The sequence below is a fragment of the Pelodiscus sinensis genome, chromosome 25 (assembly GCF_052426305.1).
Source record: "Pelodiscus sinensis isolate ZL-2025 chromosome 25, ASM5242630v1, whole genome shotgun sequence".
NCBI lineage: Eukaryota > Metazoa > Chordata > Testudines > Trionychidae > Pelodiscus > Pelodiscus sinensis.
In genome coordinates, this window is record NC_143076.1 from 15,543,782 (window position 1) to 15,564,568 (window position 20,787).

General features: G+C 42.2%; 1 protein-coding gene across 1 annotated transcript in view; it reads right to left on the reverse strand.

Moving 5' to 3' along the window:
* LOC142820515 (uncharacterized) overlaps nt 1-20,787 on the reverse strand; it is a 64,994-nt gene that overhangs the window by 33,048 nt on the left and 11,159 nt on the right. The window contains exons 9-21 of the mRNA XM_089773282.1: nt 18,615-18,771; nt 18,059-18,247; nt 16,553-16,745; nt 16,180-16,319; nt 14,409-14,546; nt 12,216-12,436; nt 11,483-11,640; nt 9,653-9,880; nt 8,742-9,077; nt 5,425-5,823; nt 4,167-4,337; nt 2,154-2,311; nt 1,030-1,170 (exon numbers count right to left, since the gene is read on the reverse strand). Of these exons, the coding sequence (XP_089629408.1) occupies nt 1,030-1,170; nt 2,154-2,311; nt 4,167-4,337; nt 5,425-5,823; nt 8,742-9,077; nt 9,653-9,880; nt 11,483-11,640; nt 12,216-12,436; nt 14,409-14,546; nt 16,180-16,319; nt 16,553-16,745; nt 18,059-18,247; nt 18,615-18,771 (2,629 nt within the window). The remainder of the gene's footprint in view (nt 1-1,029; nt 1,171-2,153; nt 2,312-4,166; nt 4,338-5,424; nt 5,824-8,741; nt 9,078-9,652; nt 9,881-11,482; nt 11,641-12,215; nt 12,437-14,408; nt 14,547-16,179; nt 16,320-16,552; nt 16,746-18,058; nt 18,248-18,614; nt 18,772-20,787) is intronic.

The window sequence follows — 20,787 nt, forward strand, 5'->3', positions numbered from 1 at the left end:
TGGTGGGAGCCACCCGCCGCTGATAGGGCCCTGGGTTGGGGCCCGGTGGAGAGGGAGGGCCTGGGCCCCCCTACCCCTGCTGCCCTAGACCCCGGAGAGTGGGGGTGCGGCTGAAGGACTAGGCCTCAGAGCCTGCATATAAAAGACTAGGCCAGTGGGCCATATTTCCCCTAACACAGGGGCAGTGTACTGTGGGACTAGGCCAGTGGGCCGTATTTCCCCTAACACAGGGGCAGTGTACTGTGGGACTAGGCCAGTGGGCCGTATTTCCCCTAACACAGGGGCAGTGTACTGTGGGACTAGGCCAGTGGGCCGTATTTCCCCTAACACAGAGGCAGTGTACTGTGGGACTAGGCCAGTGGGCCATATTTCCCCTAACACAGGGGAAGTGTACTGTGGGACTAGGCCAGTGGGCCGTATTTCCCCTAACACAGGGGCAGTGTACTGTGGGACTAGGCCAGTGGGCTGTATTTCCCCTAACACAGAGGCAGTGTACTGTGGGACTAGGCCAGTGGGCCGTATTTCCCCTAACACAGGGGCAGTGTACTGTGGGACTAGGCCAGTGAGCTGTATTTCCCCTAATATGGGGGCAGTGTACTGAGCGACTAGGCCAGTGGGCCATATTCCCCCTAATACAGGGGCAGTGTACTGCGAGACTAGGCCCGAGAACTCTAAATTATGCCCCGAACATGGGCAGCACCCACTGGGGAGGGGGGGTTGCCCCCTGACAGGCAACTACTACTAAAACAAGAGAATCTGCAGGAGTGGACTGTTCTGTACTAGGAATTTTTGTAATTGAGTGTAAATAGTGTATTGGTATAAAAATGTCTTGGACTGACATTTGGACTCGCACTGCATTGGGGTATGTTGTTGGAAAAATTCAAATTTAGACATGTTGAGTCAAAAAGAGAAGCAACCGTATTTCTAAACATTTTGAAATTTGGCACATAATGGATTCCCTTAAGCACTTGAGAAAAAAAATCCACAGAAGAATTAGCTGAAGTCAATTACAAAGAGGATTCACTGCACCTTCTGTGCCTCTCCTTCCTTTACAGCCTCAAGGACATCAAAAAATACAAAATTCAGCTCTTTGAGAAGTTCTTCTTCCCTTTCTCTTTGGCGACGCCAATACATTTGTCTTGAATGTACCTCCTTTTCCAGAATGTTCAGCTGAAAAACAACACCAGGTTAGGTTTTCAGGGTTCAGAAGGAATATCAGAAACCCATGCAATGTGAGATTCTCTGTGCCAGTGAGGAAACTTTTGTTCCGTGATTTCTACAGATTCTCCAGCATGACAATATAGGCACTTAGGGAGATGAATGCTTTGCAATGGAAAGTTTGTGCAGGTTCACAGCTTTCATGTTAGAAGTTTATGCTTTAAAGCTGTAATGAAAGTAGCATGAATTTCAGTTAGGGAGGTGACAAAGTACAATGTAGATGGAGAAAGGGCACTGTCAAAGATAGGTGAAAAATAAAGTCCAGATGAAAGGGAAACAATGGGATATTAGGAAGGTCGGTGGGAGCAACAATTTTAATTTTTTTCTGATCATTTTCAAGTGTCAAGTATTATAAAAACATTTTAAATTAGCTTTATTGAACTGTGGGAAAATATACTCCGGGAAGTAGATTTTGCAGTTTCCTGCTCCAGATCTTAATACAGTCTGCCACAGTGTAGATCCCTAAGATGTCACAGAAGTCTGTCTACTGTCAAAACACCTATTCAGAAATGAAGATACTGAAACTAGAAGCCTCCAGTGCTCTCAGTATAGAACTATCTGCCCCCTCCCCCAAATGCCACTCAATGCCCCCAAACCAGATAAAATGCTCAGAAATGTTTGGTAACCAAATCTCTGGTAAACTGGTAATGAACCCCTAAATTCCTGTAAAAAGCCCTTACGTTCCTGTGATGTCTGGATTTTCTTCTATATTTATTCCAACTATAATAACACCCTGTTCTGGAAGCTCATTCATGTACATACACATTTGTATATTGTACTGTATGTACTCTGGCAGTGACAAACACACACATCCTCTAATAGAAAAAACACTGAAGCAAGAAGAATTTTCTCCCTGTAGTTTGAAAGCATAAGCAAGGGATCTCTAAAAATTGTCAAATCTGGGAGTAAGTCTGGTTGGTTGGGGCTGTAATTACCAGATCTGGGTCTGCTGCTCCTCTTGGTAATGCTCCTAGACTCTGAACGATAGGAATTACAATGTTTGTCCAAGGATTAATTTGAGCACCTATAACTGGGCCAGTCTCACTTGTAACAGGATCTATGGTTCTGGCACCAACTGCGATAGGGACAAGACCTGCAGAAAGGCAAGATAAAGAAATGTTTTAGAATTCAGAGGATGAGAAGAGTGAGCTATTTAGCTTCTGTACATCCAGTTCAGTAATTTAAATGTATTAAACCATAAAATACCATTGGGAGAATTCTGTTCCATTGTGCAATACACAATGTTGCAACATTGTGTACAGAATTTCCTTCTTACCCTCCCTCTTCCCCCCAGAAATAGCTGCAGTCCTACTACCTGCCACTAGAGGCCGGTGGAATTGGTAGAAAGACACTGCTGGGGGGGGGGGAATGAGAGGGAGCTAAAGGGTTCTTGGCACTGCAGTTGGCAGCATGCCCTGAAGGGAGAAGAGGTTGGTGCATTGGAAACTCTGCAAGCCTGGGACCAAGCATCAGAATGTTTCTTTCTCTGGATCCCTGGAGTTTTGGGGGGCCCTCACAGCTGGGCTTGGAGCGGGGTTGCAGGTATTTGGGCTGGGGGAGGGCATGGTTGGGCTCTGGGGAGGAGGGGTTGTAGGTATCTGGCTCCCTGCTGAGCTTGGGGGTTGAGTGGGGGGGAGGGGGAAAGAAAAAAGAACTAGGTTATCTTTAACTCTCTACTCCTGGTATGTGTCTGTATTGTTACAGACATACTTGCTGACAGCTTTTTGAAATCAGTGTTCAAAATAATTAAAACGGGTGTGATTATGTACAGTTATATTGCAAAAAAAATTATGGATATTTTCCTTTTTTTTTTTTTTTTGGTGCACAGTGCCCCCAGGAGTGAAGGAAGTGACTTATGATCTTAAGGGGCCTGTTGATAAAACAGCCCTTTTCTGAACGAGGCCTGCAGCAATGAGCTGCCATGTATATGTCTGAATTCGGCTCCTAAGTGAATGTCTCTTGTTCCTGAACTGGCATGGACTGTGGGAGCACTGAGGGGTAGCGCCCCCAACCCTTGGGGCTGTATCTCTAGTAGCCCCTCTGGCCCATATGAGAAGGAAGTTATGTAAGGGGTGGTCAATAAAATGGAGGTGGTTTGCCAGGATTAGCCCATAGCGGGCCTCTGCCGCTATATTAACCTGCACAACCACAGGTACTGGTGATCGCAGCTCCTATTGGCTGCCGTAGGAAGTGGTGCGAACCGAAATACCACTTCCTGCAGCTCCCATTGGCTGGGAATTGTCAGAAGTGATTGTCAGTAGTTACAGCTGTGCAGATAAATATAGCTGTGGGTTGAGCAAAATAAACCCCCAAAACAATGGGGGATCAAAGTTGTTGAGCAAAAAGAAAAAAACACACAAAAAAAGGCACTGCACCTTTAAATCCCCACGATCACCACTCCCCCCTCGCCCCTGCCAGATGCGGCAGGGGAGAAATGTCCCCAGTGACCTTCTGTCCGAGAAAAACAGAAAATACCGGAGATTTTACGTCTGGTATTTTCTGTTTTTTTTTTTATCGGACAGAGGCCGCAAATACTGGCCTGTCCAGGCCAATACCGGACACCTGGCAACCCTAAGCCTGTGGGCTGGTATTTGCTCATCCCTGATTTATATCCAGCCTTCCCAAATCAAGAGGCTAAAGAGGGGCCTTTTAGATCACCAACTAGTACTAAAGAGGTACAAGGGTGTGAAGGCAGAATGTGTTTCCAGAGGTAAAAGGTCACTGCAGGACTCAATATCATTCCCAACTCTCTTTTACCATCAAGATGAAGTTGATTTTTGTGTCAAGTTCATGCCACATCAGAATATCATGTTCCAATTTGTATGAATACAGTAACTTTTTCTTTGTCACTGCATATTATTGATTCTGAGAGTAACACAGACACTGGTGGCAGTCTTGCCACTGCCTCACTATGGCTTTCAGTTGTCTAATCCGGTTTCTTCCTCCACCTTTTCCATCTGAATCTTCCATGGTTCCTGCGAGTGGAGTTGGGTGCCCTGTGTTCCAATCACATTCTACTCCTAGGATGGGTACCATCAACTCTGAACCACCAGGATCTGGGATTTTCATTCCAAAAACTGCAGGAATCCACATCTCTGTGCCAGGATATTTGATAATCCCTAATTCATTTGGAAAAGAAGGAATTCAGAGGAAGGTATTAATACATGCTGCTAAGATGAATGGGAATTATTTCTTGATGGAAATAGCCATTTATTTTGTAGAGGCTGAAGAATGCACAACGAATCTGGTCATTTTGGCTACAGTAACCAAATGAGGGTACATCTACACTACAGGCTTTTGTCGACAGAGGCTTTGTCAACAGATATTGTCGACAAAGCTTCTGTCAACAAAGAGCGTCTACACTACATCCAGTTCTGGCGACAAAGCAAGCCGCTTTGTTGACATGAGAATGTAGACGCAAAGGACAGTGTAGATGCAATAATGCCTTCTGTCGACAGAACTCTGTCAACAAAAGGCGTTATTCCTTGTAGAATGAGGTTTACCGCCGTCGAGACAACTGCTGAGTTCCGTCAACATTATGTTGACAGAACTCAGTGGTAGTGTAGACGCAGGTATAGCTTTGTCGACAAAAATAGACTTTTGTCGACAAAACCCTGTAGTCTAGACACACCCTGAGACCTGGCTGTGCTCATAGAGTAAATATTTGCTGAAGACAGCAGGTATTTGTTATATGTTTCTCATCCCACTCTAGTCCGAATATGGCACAGAATGCTTTTGCTATTTCGGGTCAAATTCTCTGTTACTGACACAGGATATAGCTCCATTGACTTCAAAGGATTTTCATCCATTTACATTGGAGAGACTCTGCCTCTAAATCAGGGGTAGGGAACCTCAGACCTGAAGGCCAGATGCAGCCCCCCCTTACCTGGACCCAGCCCCCGAAGCTCATGGCTCCCTCTCAGTATTGGGGAGCCCACATTGGCACTCCAGCCCCCCGTTTCCTCCCCACAGGGCTGGAGCATACAAAATGTACTAGTTTGGGCCCCTTAGGCTGCGAGGGGAATGGGAGGATTGTCTTTCTCCCTCTCAGTTCTCACCTGCGTGCAGCCCCCAACTGATTTTCCTGAGGGTCAGAGGCCCCTGGCTGAAAAAGGCTCCCCGCCCCTGCTCTAAATCATTAAAATGGGCTCAGATTGCCTTTGTTCTAAGCAAGTGTTTTTAGTAGGTTTTATGCAAAATACGTACCCAGTTTGCCACCATTACTGCTGAGGTTTGAAGCTATTTCGTGTTGTTGCTCCAAACTTCGCAGACAGTGCATTGCATGATGGAGTCTAATTGATCCTGACTTTTTCATATCTTCTATGGCGGCCTTGAGGTCTTCCTGCCTGTCTGCTGCTAAGGACACATCTTCACAAATTGAATCTTTATACTGCCTCAGGGCTTTAACCACATGCATCTGGGCTATGAGAGTGTTAGCTTCCAACAGCGCCTGGTAACCTCCTGCATGGGGCAGCACTTTTTCTTGATTAAGACAAGCTCCGTGTACTCGAGCAATCTTTCTACTGAGAGGTTCAGAGAAAGAATCTCCAAGAAGCAATAGGCTTCCTGAAGGTCCCTTCAGCCCCCCAACTGGGACCAAATCTCCTATAGTCAAAGAACAATGAAAAGAAATTAGAACATCACCCAGACGTGATGCACCTGATCCTGTTCCATTGAACTCAGTGGCAAAAAAATCATCTACTGAAACAAGACGAGGATCAGGTCCTAATTGAGCATGTAAAATAGACTAAAATGCTGACTGTAAATACCCATTGTTTACAATAGTGTATAACTTTAAAATACTTTAAGTGTATCTGTTGCTTTAACTCTAGGAAACCTCTGCCTTTGCAAAATGAGAATGTTAATACATTTGAAAAGAATACTTCACTCTATTGTGCTTTGCATTTAGAGTTCTCAAAGTTCTTCACACAGGCAGTATCATTATTAAAGGTAGTCAGGAAATGGTATTTCTGAAAATGTTTACTATCTTGAATCACGAATAAAAGTCAAAATCCTGAGACTGTCTATGAATTGAAAAATCAACAACTTTTTTGGTTCAAGTTTTGGTAATTTTGAAATGTTTCCTTTAAAAAAAAAAGAGAACTGATAAAAATCAAACTTTTTTCAGTTTAACTAGATTATATAAACAAAAGCTTGTTTGGAATCAGAAAAATTGATTTTTTTTCATTGCAAAATGTCAAAATGAAACATTTACATTTTGAAACTTTTTTCAATATTTTTTCCAGTCTGTTTCACAATTTTTGGTTTGAATGCTTGGGTATTTTTTGATTAAAACATAATTTTGAAAAAAAATTCTGACCAGCTCTAATTATTATACTTAATTTATAGATGGGAAAAGTTAGGTACAGATGCAACATGACTTGTAAAAGATCACCTAAGCCACCAGTAGCAGTGCAGAAAATATATTCAACATTCCCAAACACATTTCAATGGGCAGTGTGTCCGATACTATAGTACTAATAAGCCAAGAAGGCCTGTGTTCTGCATAGCCTAACTCCCTGGAGACAGAGAAAAAGAAAAACATGTAATTGTGGCTTTCCTATTTGATGTGTATCTGGCATTTCTATTCATCTTGTTCAGTAATAACTGCTGTAGAGTGATATGCACAGCAGAGCCAGTATGATATGTAGCATTCTGGATAACTATTAAGGTGCATTAGTGTTCAGCTTTTAAGAAGTGACTTTCTAAGTGAACAATCAAGAGAATAACCTCCCACCCACTCAAAACCTCTGTAGACGGTCTCTAATCATGGACCAGAACTGTCAATCTTAACTCCACTGGAATAGCAGGTATGAAACACAAAATTTACACTTCTTGCAAGATTCTGCAGGGAAATTCTGTGTCCCTGCAGAGAGTGAGTGGAACTCTCTGGTTCTGCTGAAATGACAAAGATTTTTCACACATATCTTTGAATCCCAGCCAACTCTTCCTGCATCTTTGGTAAGGCAATGCAGTCAGATTCTGACTATATATTTTTTGCCTTTTTATCTAAAAAGACAGCTCTTCAGCTGGCATTAATCACCATAGCATCATTGAAGCCAATGTATTCCAATTACACCAGCTAAAGATCTGTCTCTAAATTATGTATATAGTACTGTACCTCTCCTTACTAAATAAAAAAACAATTCTGCTTTGGCTGCCTAATGCCTTTGGTGTGAGCACTACTTATTTGCTCTGGTTTTGAGTATGATAAAATTAGTTATGAAGAAAGTAAGTGTGTGGAAAATGCTTTCTATTAATCTAGAGCTTTTGGCCCCAAACACCCCAAAGAATAGATTTCACATTGCTTTTATTATATTAATAGAGCAACTGAACTATCTCCAAGCATCAGATCAACTTCACTAGCTTTTTTTAGTATAATTAATGGCTACAGCACCTCTTAATCGTCAGTCACAGCTTCTTTTTCTTTTTTTAGTCACCTTTATGAAAAATGAGGCAGTTCATTAGTTTTAGGTCAATAATTTCTGAAATAATATTCTGGGAAGGGGCAGGATTTTTGTCTGTGATGCTTTGAGTCCAATCTGTGCAGCTTTTCAGCTGCTTATGGTACAGGTTGAACCTCTCTAGTCCAGTACCTTTGGGACCTGACTGGTGCCGAACCAAAGAATTTGCCGAACCATAGGAGGTTGATGTTGAAGGGAGTGGGTCTCTATTTTTATTTCACGGAGATGGATTAATGGAATAGCACTTGCAATGCTGCTTAATAATGTCGGACTGACAGACACACCCTATATAAGCCTATGCTCATTTTTTGAGGACTAGCGTTAGTTTGAACCAAGGGGTTTGGTTTGAACTAACGCGTCCTGGAGTGCACTTCCTGGTTAGAATCAGCTGGTGAGCGGAATAGCGCGTGGGTGAGATTATGCTAATGAAGCACAGGATATTTAAATCCCCGCTTCATTAGCAATTTCGGTCAGCTACATTTGCATCCCTAGTTCGAACTAGGGAGCAAGTGTAGATGTATCCTTAGAAGACATTTAGGGGTAATTTAGAGCTAAATAACACAGAACACTGAGAGCCAGGTGTCTGTAAACAAACTTTATGGGACTGTGGGAAACTTGGCCACACCCACAATAAGTCGATGACCAACTAAAACCATGCCAGACCACGGATGTTGCTGGACCAGAGGTAATAGTCGGACTAAGTAAGGGTTTGCATCTGATAGGCCGCATCTGTGTATGTCACTTAATACAGCAGAACAGTCAGTGACTCTCAGCTGATGTTGGGGTGTTTTAAACAATCTTTGGGGGCTTAGTTGTGTCACCAGGATGGACTATTTGAGTTTCTCTGTTTTCTTTTAACAGTTTGGCTACTCTCCTATAGTTCCTTTGGCAACTATACGTTTTATAGACCTGTTAGATGGGACATCTTCCTCTTAGTTAAGGTAACTGCAAACATCTACCCAGTAACTAGCTATAGGGAAGGTGTGTGAGGGGAGAAAAGAGGAGGAAGAAACAGTCTCACTTTGGATTTCCATCCTAAGAAACACAAAGAAAATTTACCTGTGTTATTATCCAAACTGACTCCAAGTATTGGAACAATCTTTCCTCCCTCTGGCTCAATCATAGGCCCTCCAATTTCAAGAGGTGTCACTGTGCTTGTAAGAGGATTCATGTATGTCCCACCCAAGGACAGTTTCTGCCCTGTATGGGGATGGATTGTAACTCCTAGCACTGGCACTTCTATTTCTGTAACTGGATCGAGCATGAGTCCTCCCAGTTTAAACACTCTGTTGGGTTGTAAGTTAGGCAGCTTTGTCTTCACTGGTAACCCAGTCCTCGGAGAGATAGGATACGGAATGTAGGGGAATATGGGTACTTCAGATTTACAAAGTTCACCTAAACATTGAAACAGAAGAGATTTGACATTGTTACAAACTATTTTACATTTCAATGGGTAAGGGAACTATTTCCCATGTTAATATCCAGCCTCTGCATTTGAGCTGGGAATAGAGGCATATACTAGGTATTTCAAAGGATGACCATTTTACATACTTTCTCTTTCTTCTGAAGAAGAATTGAATGAAGGCAGTGAATTCCCTTTCTGTGGTTGATACACTTTTCCAACTTAATTTCTGCTTTTACCACTTACCATGAGAAGTTCTTTAGCGTATAATATTTTATAAAATTTAATAAAGAAAAAGGAGACAAAAAGCATCAGAAACAGAAAATATTTAAACATTTTGCTCTATATAAGCCAGGCATGCTCAGTAAATCCTGACCTCGCAAGGCCCAATTCACAGTGAACAAAATCTCCTTCTACTGCCAAGTAGGTTCACAGGTCAACCTACATGTAAGGCTTTTGTCATAAGAAAAAAATAGGTAAGTATATTAGGCGTTACCAAAATCCCTGCCACAGCTTCATTCTCTCTGTGGGTAAGTGGATATATTAATTATCCCCATGTGTTCCTTACCAGAAGCAGAGTCAACAGCAGAGATCAGTTTTGAGCTGAGTGGATCGTATCCAACATTACCAGCCACAGGAAGCACCTTTCCGGTTTCAGGGTGCAGGAACTGATCACCAGACACAGGCATGGGGCAGTGACTGGCCAACAGCATGACACAATCTGGGTTGGGAGTTAAGAGTCCAGTTATAGGATTCACGTAGACGGCGTCACGTACCCTCACACAGCCATCCAAGCCTGAGAACAACCAGTGACAAATAGGGTTTAATTGAGGATCCGATCTGGTTTTCATTTGCTTTTCCTATGCGCCTGAAATTCCAAATCTGTGGGTATGTCTAGACTACATGGCTCCATTGATGGAACCGTGTAAACTAGTTTACCCGGCATAGGCAAAGAAGTGGGGATTTAAATAATCCCCACTTCATTAAAATAAACATGATCACTGCGCTATGGTGACGATCAGCTGATCCGGGACAGCGCGGCAGTCTAGACGCGGATCTGTCAGCTGGGGAAGCCTTTGCCGACCGATCCTGTAAGCCTCGTTTTACGAGGCATAAGGGATCATGTAGTCTAGACATACCCTGTATGTCTACAGTTGGATTGATCCTAAGATTGCAATCAGACACCTATGGCTATTTCTTTGTGATAGTTTGTCTGTGATCAGAGATCACATGCAGGTGAGAGTCAGGAAGGAGAGGTAAGACTTAAAGACTGATCCTCCCATCGACTTTAGCAAATGTTCTATATTGGAAAAGAGTTACCAATGTCCCTGACCTCTGTTCTCCCCAACCCTCACCCCCAATACATATGCATGACTCCCATGAGATTAAAGGGATTTATGAAACCAAACAAGCGTGGCTAACAATCTCAGATTTCTGCACTTAGATTCTTGTCCTAATCTGCAGTATACATACATTTTTGAAGATTTAAATAATAGCAAAAACGCCTACACTAGGTCTCTAGGCATCATAATATTTAATTCATTTTATAACAGCAACACACAGCCAGCAACATTACAAACAAACAAACAAACTTAGTCTCTAAGGTGCCACGAAACTACTTGTTTTTAAACAAACAGGAACAAATTAACTCAGCTACAGAGTAGTTCCTTTTCATTTCCACTGGTATAGAATACAGTACAGGCAGTCCCCGGGTTACATGGATCCAACTTACATCAGATCCCTACTTACAAACGGGGTGAGGCAACCCCGTACTAGCTGCTTTCCCCCAGCAGACCAGGGAGACACAAAGCTAGCGACCCCCCCCCCCCCAGCAGACCAGGGAGACGTGGAGCGGCTTTTCTCAGCAGACACCTCAGCTTGAGAATAAAGGACTGAGGGAAGTGAGGTGTGGGAGAATAAAACAGCTCTGGAGAAATGTTTGGCTAGAGTTTCCCCTACAATATGTACCAGTTCCGATTTACATACAAATTCAGATTAAGAACAAACCTACAGTCCCTATCTTGTACGTAACCCGGGGACTGCCTATATATACAGTTATACACTGATACCTAGATGTGTGTGTTTATCAAAAGCCTAGGGAAGAACAATGAAAATGTCGCAGTTGCAATAAATGTTTAACTGAAGAAATTCCATAGATGGTCACACTTGCATAACACACTAAATCCATGAGGCATTAGTGGGAATTGAAGAGAGGAGGTTTACTTCTAAAAAGCACAAGCTACCCCCACTTGAAATACATGAGCAACTGCATTAATCAGCAGCAGTGGTAGGCTGTTGTTTTAGTATATGGACCAACCACTAGAAGAGGCATTGATTTATTGGGTTACAATTGCCCACCTGCAATAACTCTTTGAACAGAGACTAATTTTGTAGTTACCCAGTAGTTCCTCCTTGGTGAAAAGCCTGGTTTTCTCTTTATTAATAAGGTGAGCTCCTGTTCCTTCCCCCAGCACACCCCATGCCTTGAGTCTATGACTTTCCTTTATTATTGCACTTGACATTCTGTTGCTTGCTGTATCAATCTGGGCTAATAACCTGAAACGCCCAAGAGAAAGATGGATGTTAGTAATCTGAATGTAAGTTAAAATTGTTTCAACGGCGTCCATTTCAGGAGACTCCTGGATTGGGCACGTAATCCATCTCTGAACATCAACACCGTCACAAAGGGGTTTTCAGAACTGAGGAAACATGGTTTTTTTATGTTCCTTGCTTTCAAAATCATGTTATTAAAACTCCCATGCTGATTCTGACACTGGGACTAGCCCCCTCAGACTCTTGTTACCTAGTGTTCTGATGACTGGCTTGACAGGACAGTTCCATGGAAGCTGAGGTGATATGGCAAATGGGAAGAATTCTTCAGGAAGCATGATAAGGGACTAGAATAATTTTGGACCTTAAATTCTAACTGGGCTCTTCTAAATATCCTCAGCTCTCCTTTCCTTGAGGTTTCCTAGTCCTGATTTCTATCAACATAATTTCAATAACCTCATGATTATTGAACCCATGCTGGTGAGAATTATAAACCAACCCACTGACTCAAAACTACACAACTGCTTTGTCCATTGAAAGAAAAATCACTTCCATGCAGAGTTGTAAAGCAAATAATTTACCGTTGATCGTCTGGTTTGAACCGCGAGGCTCTGCTCCCTCTACAAGCCGCTTTCTCTGTCAGTACCTGTGCCAATCTCATCGCCTCTCTCAGGGCAGAATTAAACGCGACATAATGCTCTTCTTGGCATTTCAGATCATGGCTTAATAAGTGAAGTTGTTTTTTTACAATCTCAGCATATTCAGTAGCCAGTTGCTTTCTGTGTAGCATCTCCGCTTCTGCCTAATTGTAACATAAAATGCAGACATCTCTGTTTCTCAAGACATGAAATGAGACTGCAGTGGCTTTGTACTTTACTGTAAGGTAACAAATGCAGCAAAGCGTCAGTTTGAGGGTATCTCTCCCCACTTGGGCATTCAAAGGCCAATAAATCCAGTCAGAACCATTGTTAGGATTTATGGGGACCAGTACTAATATACTGGTGCCTTTAAACCCTATGCCCAACAGAAGACTGGGGTGTGTGTGACAATTTTTTAGAGATGTGATTTTTATAATCTTCAGCAACACACTACTGAAATATTTTAAACTAAGATCTTGTAGACTGAGGTAGGGTATATATTACAAGGGAAGGTCTGCTTAAGATACACCATTCCACCTACGCAAATAATATAGGGGGAGATGCGATACCTTAAGCCAAACTTTGGTGCCCGTCCCACAACGGAAGGTTGACAGGAGAAATGCTCTCGTTGATTTCTCTTATTGTTTGTAATAGTGAGGAGTATTGGCCCCAATGGGGTTGCCCTCAGCATTCGATTTAAATTGAATGCAAGAAGATCAACCACTGCAGCGTCAATCTTCCTGCAAGTCTAGATGTGGCCTAATACAGTAAATTCAGAAACGGACAGTAATTACCTGGGACTGGCAAATGCCTGCTAAATGGCTTCATAACCACTCGAATGTCTCTTTCACAAGTTTGGTGTTCTGCTAATAGGCAGGCTTTTTCACTAGTTAACTAGATCCTCTCTAGAGGAACCAGAGCCACAGAACAGGGATAAGAAGAGGTGGGTGGGTGAACCCAGATTTTGGTGCCCACATTTTTCTGGTGCCCTACACAACTGTGTAGTCTACATATGGGTAAGGACAGCTCTGGCTCCAGTTGGTTGCCTAGAGGGTAAGTGTTCTTAATGTACCCTCACTTGAATGGTGAAACAAAAGACAGAACTATGCAGCCCTTTAAAGACTAACAAGATTGTTTATTAGGTGATGAGCTTTCGTGGGCCAGACCCACTTCCTCAGATCAGACTGAGGAAGAAAATTGGCATGACCATATATACCAAAGGGATACAATCAGAAAAAAGTGAACACACATAAAAGTGACAAATCAGATTTTAGAACAGAGGGGGGTGAGGAGGAGAGGTTAGTGTCTATGAGATAATGATATTGGGGTGATAAGTGGGGAAGCTATCTTTGTAATGGTTAAGGTATCTAGCATCTTTGTTAAGTCTCATTCGTAAAGTGTCAAATTTAAGCATGAATGACAGTTCTGAGGTTTACCTTTGCAGTCTGCTGTTAAAGTCTCTTTGAAGTAATATACATGTAGTGAGATTGTTGAGACAATGGTGAGATATTTAAAATATTGGTCCAAACTTTCCATCTAGAACTTTTAACACGCAATTTCAGGGACCATGTTCATTTTGCTTCTATAGCTTTGGACAACATGTTTATACACATATGTGTCTGTGTGTGTGGAGGTGTGAATGTGTGTGTTTCTATTTATAAACTGCAAAATCATTACATTTTCTTCACAGGTTTCTTTCAGAATAATGCAGCCAAATACAATATCTGTGAAGCAGATGGAAGAAAATGCTGCCACAAAATATACATCTCTATATGCACATGGATGACATTTCTAAAATTGAAACATTGGTCTGCCCAGGAGAAACTATGGTCTTCCACAAGTGGGGCGAGATTAGCATCAGACACTGAGTAAAAATAAAGCACGCACCAGAAAAGTGAGTAACCTTCAGCATGTCTCTGTATTAACGCTGAATCGTGCCAACAATTTTAAGTATATCAGACATAGATTTTTTTAAGAAATATTTGCCTAGTAGTTTATGAAAATATGATGCCTTTACACAACAACCAAAATTAAAGAATCCACATGACCATGCCTAATATTATGAAAATACACATAGCCAAGTTGAGGTTTTCTATGTCTATGTCCTAAATAAATCATAGGAAAACTGAGCTCTACCTGGTGTTTCGCTCTCATGTAGTTCCCCATCATTGTACTATCATAAGACTCTGCCTTCTCTGGACTACACAGCCTCATTATCCAAAGTTCTCTGAGTGATGATATTTCGTGCATAAGTTTGTGATACAAAATTTTCAGCTGAGAGGGAAACAAAACGGAAAATAAACCAACAAGGGCTGTAGCTTTGTTCTGGAGCCTTCTTAAGGCTCAAAGACCACTGAATTCCTAGCACAAAACAAATACATATTTGAATAATTGCATTCCATACAGGAACCTGATTTTTCTTTAAAAATATTAAAACTAGATGGCTTCATCTTGATTGGAAACCCTTCCTGCTTATACAAAACAACCCTCTCCATAACAACGGAAGAGTAAGGTAAACATTTTGCTACCTGGTCTGGGGAGATTGTAAGCTATGCGGGGCACGGACTTTTTGTTCTATGTTTGTGTTATGATGTTGTCCTATGCATGAGTAGGACTAGTTAGCACAGTGGTGTCCTCTTAGTGCATGAGTAAGACTCCTACTTGCTACTGCAGTACAAATAAATAAATAATAGTCAGGACCTCACTTTGGATAAAATTTCAAAAAGTAATGTGCATTAAATGACAAGGACCCCTGCTGCACCTCAGAGACCAGCAGATTTATTAGAGCATAAGCTTTAATGGTAAAACCCACTTCATCAGATGAATTTGGATTTTCCCCATGAAAGCTTATGCCCTAATAAAGTTGTTAGTCTCTAAGGTGCCACGGGACTTCTCGTTTTTGCAGATACAGACTAACCTGGATACCCCTCTAAGATTCTTCTGCATTAAATGGTTGTCTTGAGATGGACATTGCAGTATTAGAAATGCTGAGTGGCTGACACTATGATGGTATTACTGGCATGACCACCTTCAGAAACTGATATCAGAGCAAAGGGATTCTTGGGGCTGTCTTCTTAGTCATGTCGGTAACTTGCATCAAAAAGCATTTTTCAGGGTGTATCCTCTTTATGTGCCTTTCTTTTCACAAGATCTTTTTACTAAATATAATTCTATGTAGTAAACATTTTAGTATTCCCACTCTTTAGTGCAGCTAATTGTGGCCTTAAAATCAAAATGAACCATGTGCCTTAAAATATCTATAGGTACAAGTATATTGCAAACATTTGTCTTACACAATTCTCGCTACACTACACACAGAGACTGTAATACTAGCTCCCCCTGCTGTCCTTAATTCATAAAGTTGCATGCTGTCATGCTGCAGATCAGTGGCACTGAATCACCATCATATTATTTCATAATTATGTGTGTGTAACTCCACTGTTTTCAACTGTGTTACACCGGTATAAAATTGATTAATATAATATAATGCACTGCATTAGCTATCTGTCCTAATCAATATATCGTTCTAATTCTTCTATGGGTTGTCTATGGCTCTTAAGCCTTTTCATAAAGGAAGATAAGAAATCATTATCCCCATTTTTCAGAAGCAAACTGAGGCACAGAAGTGCAGTGATGTTCAAGATCACATCAACTCCTGAGCACAACTGGGAGTAGAACCAAACTCATCTGACTCCCAAGCAAATACCCTGAACTCTGGCCTATGCTTCATAAATACAGCTTATATGAATGGTGTACATATGTATTAACAGCCTCATGGTATAGAAGATAGAATCTGGAAGGAAAACTATGCCATATAGTCATAACCTAATATAGCAGTAATACTACAGGTAATACTGCACATGGTTGTGCATGTACACATGAGAATGATAAAAAAAAAATGAGTTACCTCTTCTTTAAATTGACTCAGTTTGGCTGTGACTGACAGAGACTGGGTGAGCAGAATTTCAAAGAAGACATTGGTATTGAATGAGTCCAGGTTTATCTGTTCTTCAGACTCCCAGGTTTCACTTGTTTCTAGGAAGAAAGCTGAAATGAAAGTATTTATTATTTTAAAGAAAATCTGAAATAGAAAAGTAAATGACCGCAAAAATCAATCTCCAGTGATCTATAGTAATTCAGAGGGGAGGAAGGAAGTCAGAATACTCTAGTCAATTAACATACAGTACTTAGAAATAGGAATCTGTCACAAATATGTCAAATAAATTTGATTCCGCTCTTTGCCTGAATAACTTCATTAGTGGATTTTTTTATTATCTGACCTTCTGCCTCATCAGCATTGTCACAGTTTTTATCCAAGTTGCCTTTGTTTTTCAGCCTGGGATGACATTTTTTAACTGAAATCACTGTGGATCCTTTGGAAGAATATTTGTCAAGATTATACTTCAGCTGCAGCCTTCGAAACTGGGGGCAGGTAGTTCCTTTTTTGGACCAGTTCAGGTCTTGACAAAGATGCTACAAAACACAATGAAACAATGAGCATGTTACTTTGTTACATCTTATTGTTTTGATATAGTTATGCACTCAAACAACAGCAGGCATCATCACATGTATGACCTGCTCCTTAGCTGGTGTAAATCAGCATAGGTCCACCGAAGGCAAAGAGTGATGCTGGTTTACACCAGCTGATTACATGGCCCACAAGTTCTAATCAAAGCATTCACATGATCTGTTCTATACCCCACAAAGGATTAGTGTTAATATATGCCACGAGTCCAGGGGCAGGAATTGCAGTCATCAGCAGTTTGAGCCTGCTGACATATGAGTTCATAGGTTCTGGAACTGGGGTAGACGTGTTACTCTGTCTGCAAAAACAATTAGGAGTCCTATGGCACCTTAGAAACTAATAGATTTGTTAGGGCACAAGCTTTTGTGGGTAAAACCCGATTAATCAGAATTAGAGTCATGTTATGAAGTGAGTTTTACCCACAGACGTTTATGTCTTAATAAATCTTTTTGTCTTCATGGTGTCACAGGACATTTTTAGAGAGTAAATGGTACAAGAATTCTCTGTTTCTACCACCCAGTGGATGGATCATATGATTGTTTCCAGTTTAGCACAGTCCTTGTATCAGCGAATGTGAGTGAGGCTATGTCTACACAGCTTCTCTCTTCTGCAAAAGCCTATGCAAATGAAGCACAGCGTAGCATATTGCCGCACTTCATTTGCATAATTAATTAGGAGCCATTTTTGTGCAAGAGATTTTTGCGCAAGAGCCGTTCATCCTAATTTTTTTCAGGAAGAACACAAGAGGGGGGTTTTGCGCAAAAAGGCACTGTGTAGATGGTGCCTTTTTGCGTAAAAACCTCTTGCGCAAAAACGACTCCTAATTAATTATGGAAATGAAGCATGGCAATATGCTAATCTGCACTTCATTTGCATAGGCTTTTGTGGAAGAGGGAAGCTGTGTGGACGTAAGGGTACTAGCTGAATCACATTTATCTTCTAGAACCACAGACACGATTTATAACCCCTGGACCTCTTAATATTACCCACTTTTTTCTATCACTCTGCTATATTGACAGCACTAGTCATGGCAGCATGAGGTCTTAGTCTACTGAACTAGGTAGCATGGGTGAAATTCACCTTCTCTGCAGCTCTTAAATACTACTTAAGCTCTTGCATTAGGGTTTAAGTAGTGCATAGGGCTATGCTGGAACTTTGCTCAGGAATCAATTTCAACATGTCTCTATAACACGTAGCTTAATCCTAATTCCAAAATCTGGAAGTGATGCAGTGGAAAGAAGTATTGTATATTTTTACTTACAATTAGCAACAGGCAGGTAATGAGGAAAATGAGAAGTCCTATTATTAATCCAACAATAGCAGGCCAGTCAGGTTTCAGAAGAAGGTTTGGGATTCTTGCAATGCCCACTTGTATTACATGCCTGGGAGTTGTTGGGAAGAATGGCCCTTCTTCATAACACTGTCCACCATATGGCATGACTCTAATATACTTCATGGAATGAGCACACATGTAGAAAGAGCAGGTCAAACATAGGCAATTTTGAGTCTAGCCGTCTGAACAATTAAAATAGTGGGACAGATCTTCATTGACTTCATCTCCCACCACTTCTTTACACTCAAATGTGCTACATAAATACACACATAGGCAAGCCTCTGTTTTCATATATGTCCACATATCTACACCCTCCCCCCCCGACACACATTGTACTAACTTAACAGAAAGTATGTAAAATCTATAAAGAGACTCATTATATAATTTTAAAGTTTCCTTTGATTCCAAACCATTTTGTGGAACTTGAGGCACTCCACTAAACATACCATCATAAAAACAAAAACTAGAATTCCCTGAAACAAACCATTTTTTTGTGCTGGTTACTACTGAGGCCAAGGACATAGGTGCCAGGATGCTGGAACTGGTACAGGAAGAGGAGGAAGTTGGCCAGTTTGATTTCCTCTGCCAGGCTGCGGAATCCTCCCCAGTCAAATTCATTGTTTGTGTTGTACAGGTTGTTTCTAGGAGAAGACACAATAGGTGTTTCTTGAAACCATCTGTTTGTAAAATACTCTGCAAATAATGTGCATGTTAGCATCTGAAATTTGCTAATGCACAATAATGACTGTAAGACCCCTTGCAACTGGCTAGATCACACGAACAGGTAAGTGTAAAAAATGAGGGAGTTATACATCGTTCTTTTTAAAATATCACATGCCCCTCAGGTTATCTGCCTGAATACTAGGCATTGAATCAACAGAGGAAGGTGGAAACCCACAGGAAATAAAATCATTGCAAAAAAATAAGGCTCGGGCCATCAGTGGAAAGAAACTACCTGTCCGGCTACATGCCGGCTAGAATGGTCTGCTTTTCACAAGGCTAAAGTCTGGGAACGAAGGGGTTTCTAAATCTCAAACTGAAGGGATTTTGGAGGGAGCTATTAGAAGCTGTCCTGGTTGTGACAGTGAAAAGCTTGGTAGGAGTGCAGTCTGCTTCTTCCTGCCAGAGATGGAGTTGGTGGGGTTGAGTGATACTTCCAAAGGCTGTTAAAGAAAGTTCAAGGATTATGTCAGACACAAGGATCTCAGCCTTCTGCTGTTTTACTCTTTGCTCTGTGTGGTTTGTGTCTTTAGGGAGTGGGTCACTAATGCTTTGTTTTGAAGACAGTATCCATGCTACTATAAACTTACATTGTCACGGGCTCTGGAAGGGCAGCTTGTAGAGCAGGCGTGGGGAACCTCAGGCCCGTGGGCAGGATGTGGGCCCTAGCTTGCCTGGATTTGGCCCCTGAGGCTCAGGGGCCCCCCCAGCATTGGGGAGTCTGCGCTGGTGCTCCAGCCCCCCTGCCGCCCCACCATGGGGCTGGAGAACACAAAATCTACTAGCCCTACGAATGCAGGGAGTGTCTTTCTCCTTCTCAGTCAGGGGCCACACCAGTGAGGGACTTTTGTTTTTTGTTTCTCACTTGTGTTCAGCTCCCGACTGATTTTTCTGTGGGTCAGCAGCCCCTGACCCAAAAAAGGTTCCTAACCGCTGTTGGGAATCAGGGGGCTGCAGCACAGAGATCTAGTCTAAGAGTGGATCCTCCCAGGGTGAGGCGCAGGACACCAGTACTGTCATCTAAAGGGTGTAGTTGAGAGGAACTAAAAGGGGTCTACAGTGCTGTTCATCTTGTAACCATGTGTAACAGGGCAGCCTGCCTGTTTGGGCCTGTCAGCTCTGATCAGTTAACCCTGCCCTGCTACACCTCTCCTGGCTGGAGCAACGAGCACAAAGCAGGCATAGGCATGTGAAAGACTCCAGGTAAGAAGGTCAGAGGGAGCAAGGTTCCCTCTAAGCTGTGCAGCAGCACGGCCCCGCAGCTGCGTAGTCAACCCCACCCAGTCATGCAGCTCTGTGAGTGGAGTCCTGAGTCCTGCACTGGGCGAGGCTGATTAAGCAATTGAGAGAATCTTGCTCAGGAGTAGGGAGCAACCAAACGGAGCCCAGGAGGGGTTTCAGGGAGAGAAAGGTTGGAGAAGCTGAGCCCAGAGGGTGAGTAGAAGAGAAGATAGAACCTGGGGAAGGATGAATGGGGCCAGTTGGAGAGTGGGGCAATGACTTCATGTCTTGTTTGGTTTGGACTTGCATACCCGGGCGTGAAAGGGTAGAGCTCTCTTTAAGGCTCAGCCAGAGGACAAGTCACTGCAGCAAGATTGTGGTGGTTAAACTGCAGCAGATGTCTGCAATCCCAGTTTTTGCTGCAAGGGGGTACTCCGGGATGGTGAGTCTTGTAACACTGACTGTGAAATTCATACCCACGCAGAGGGCCAGCACCAAGCCAAAGCAGGGCTTACCTGGTACTCAAGTGTGCACAAAACTTGTGTTGGCTTGCTGCGCAGTAGTGAAGTGAACAAACACACCAATCAAAAAGCAAAGAGACTGCATCACAAAATGCACGTTGCTCACTTTTATAGTTGCACTTTAGTTTTAATTACTTGTGTAGATATTTCCTAAAATACCAGTATATATTCTGCAGCAAGTTTTATAAAAATAAT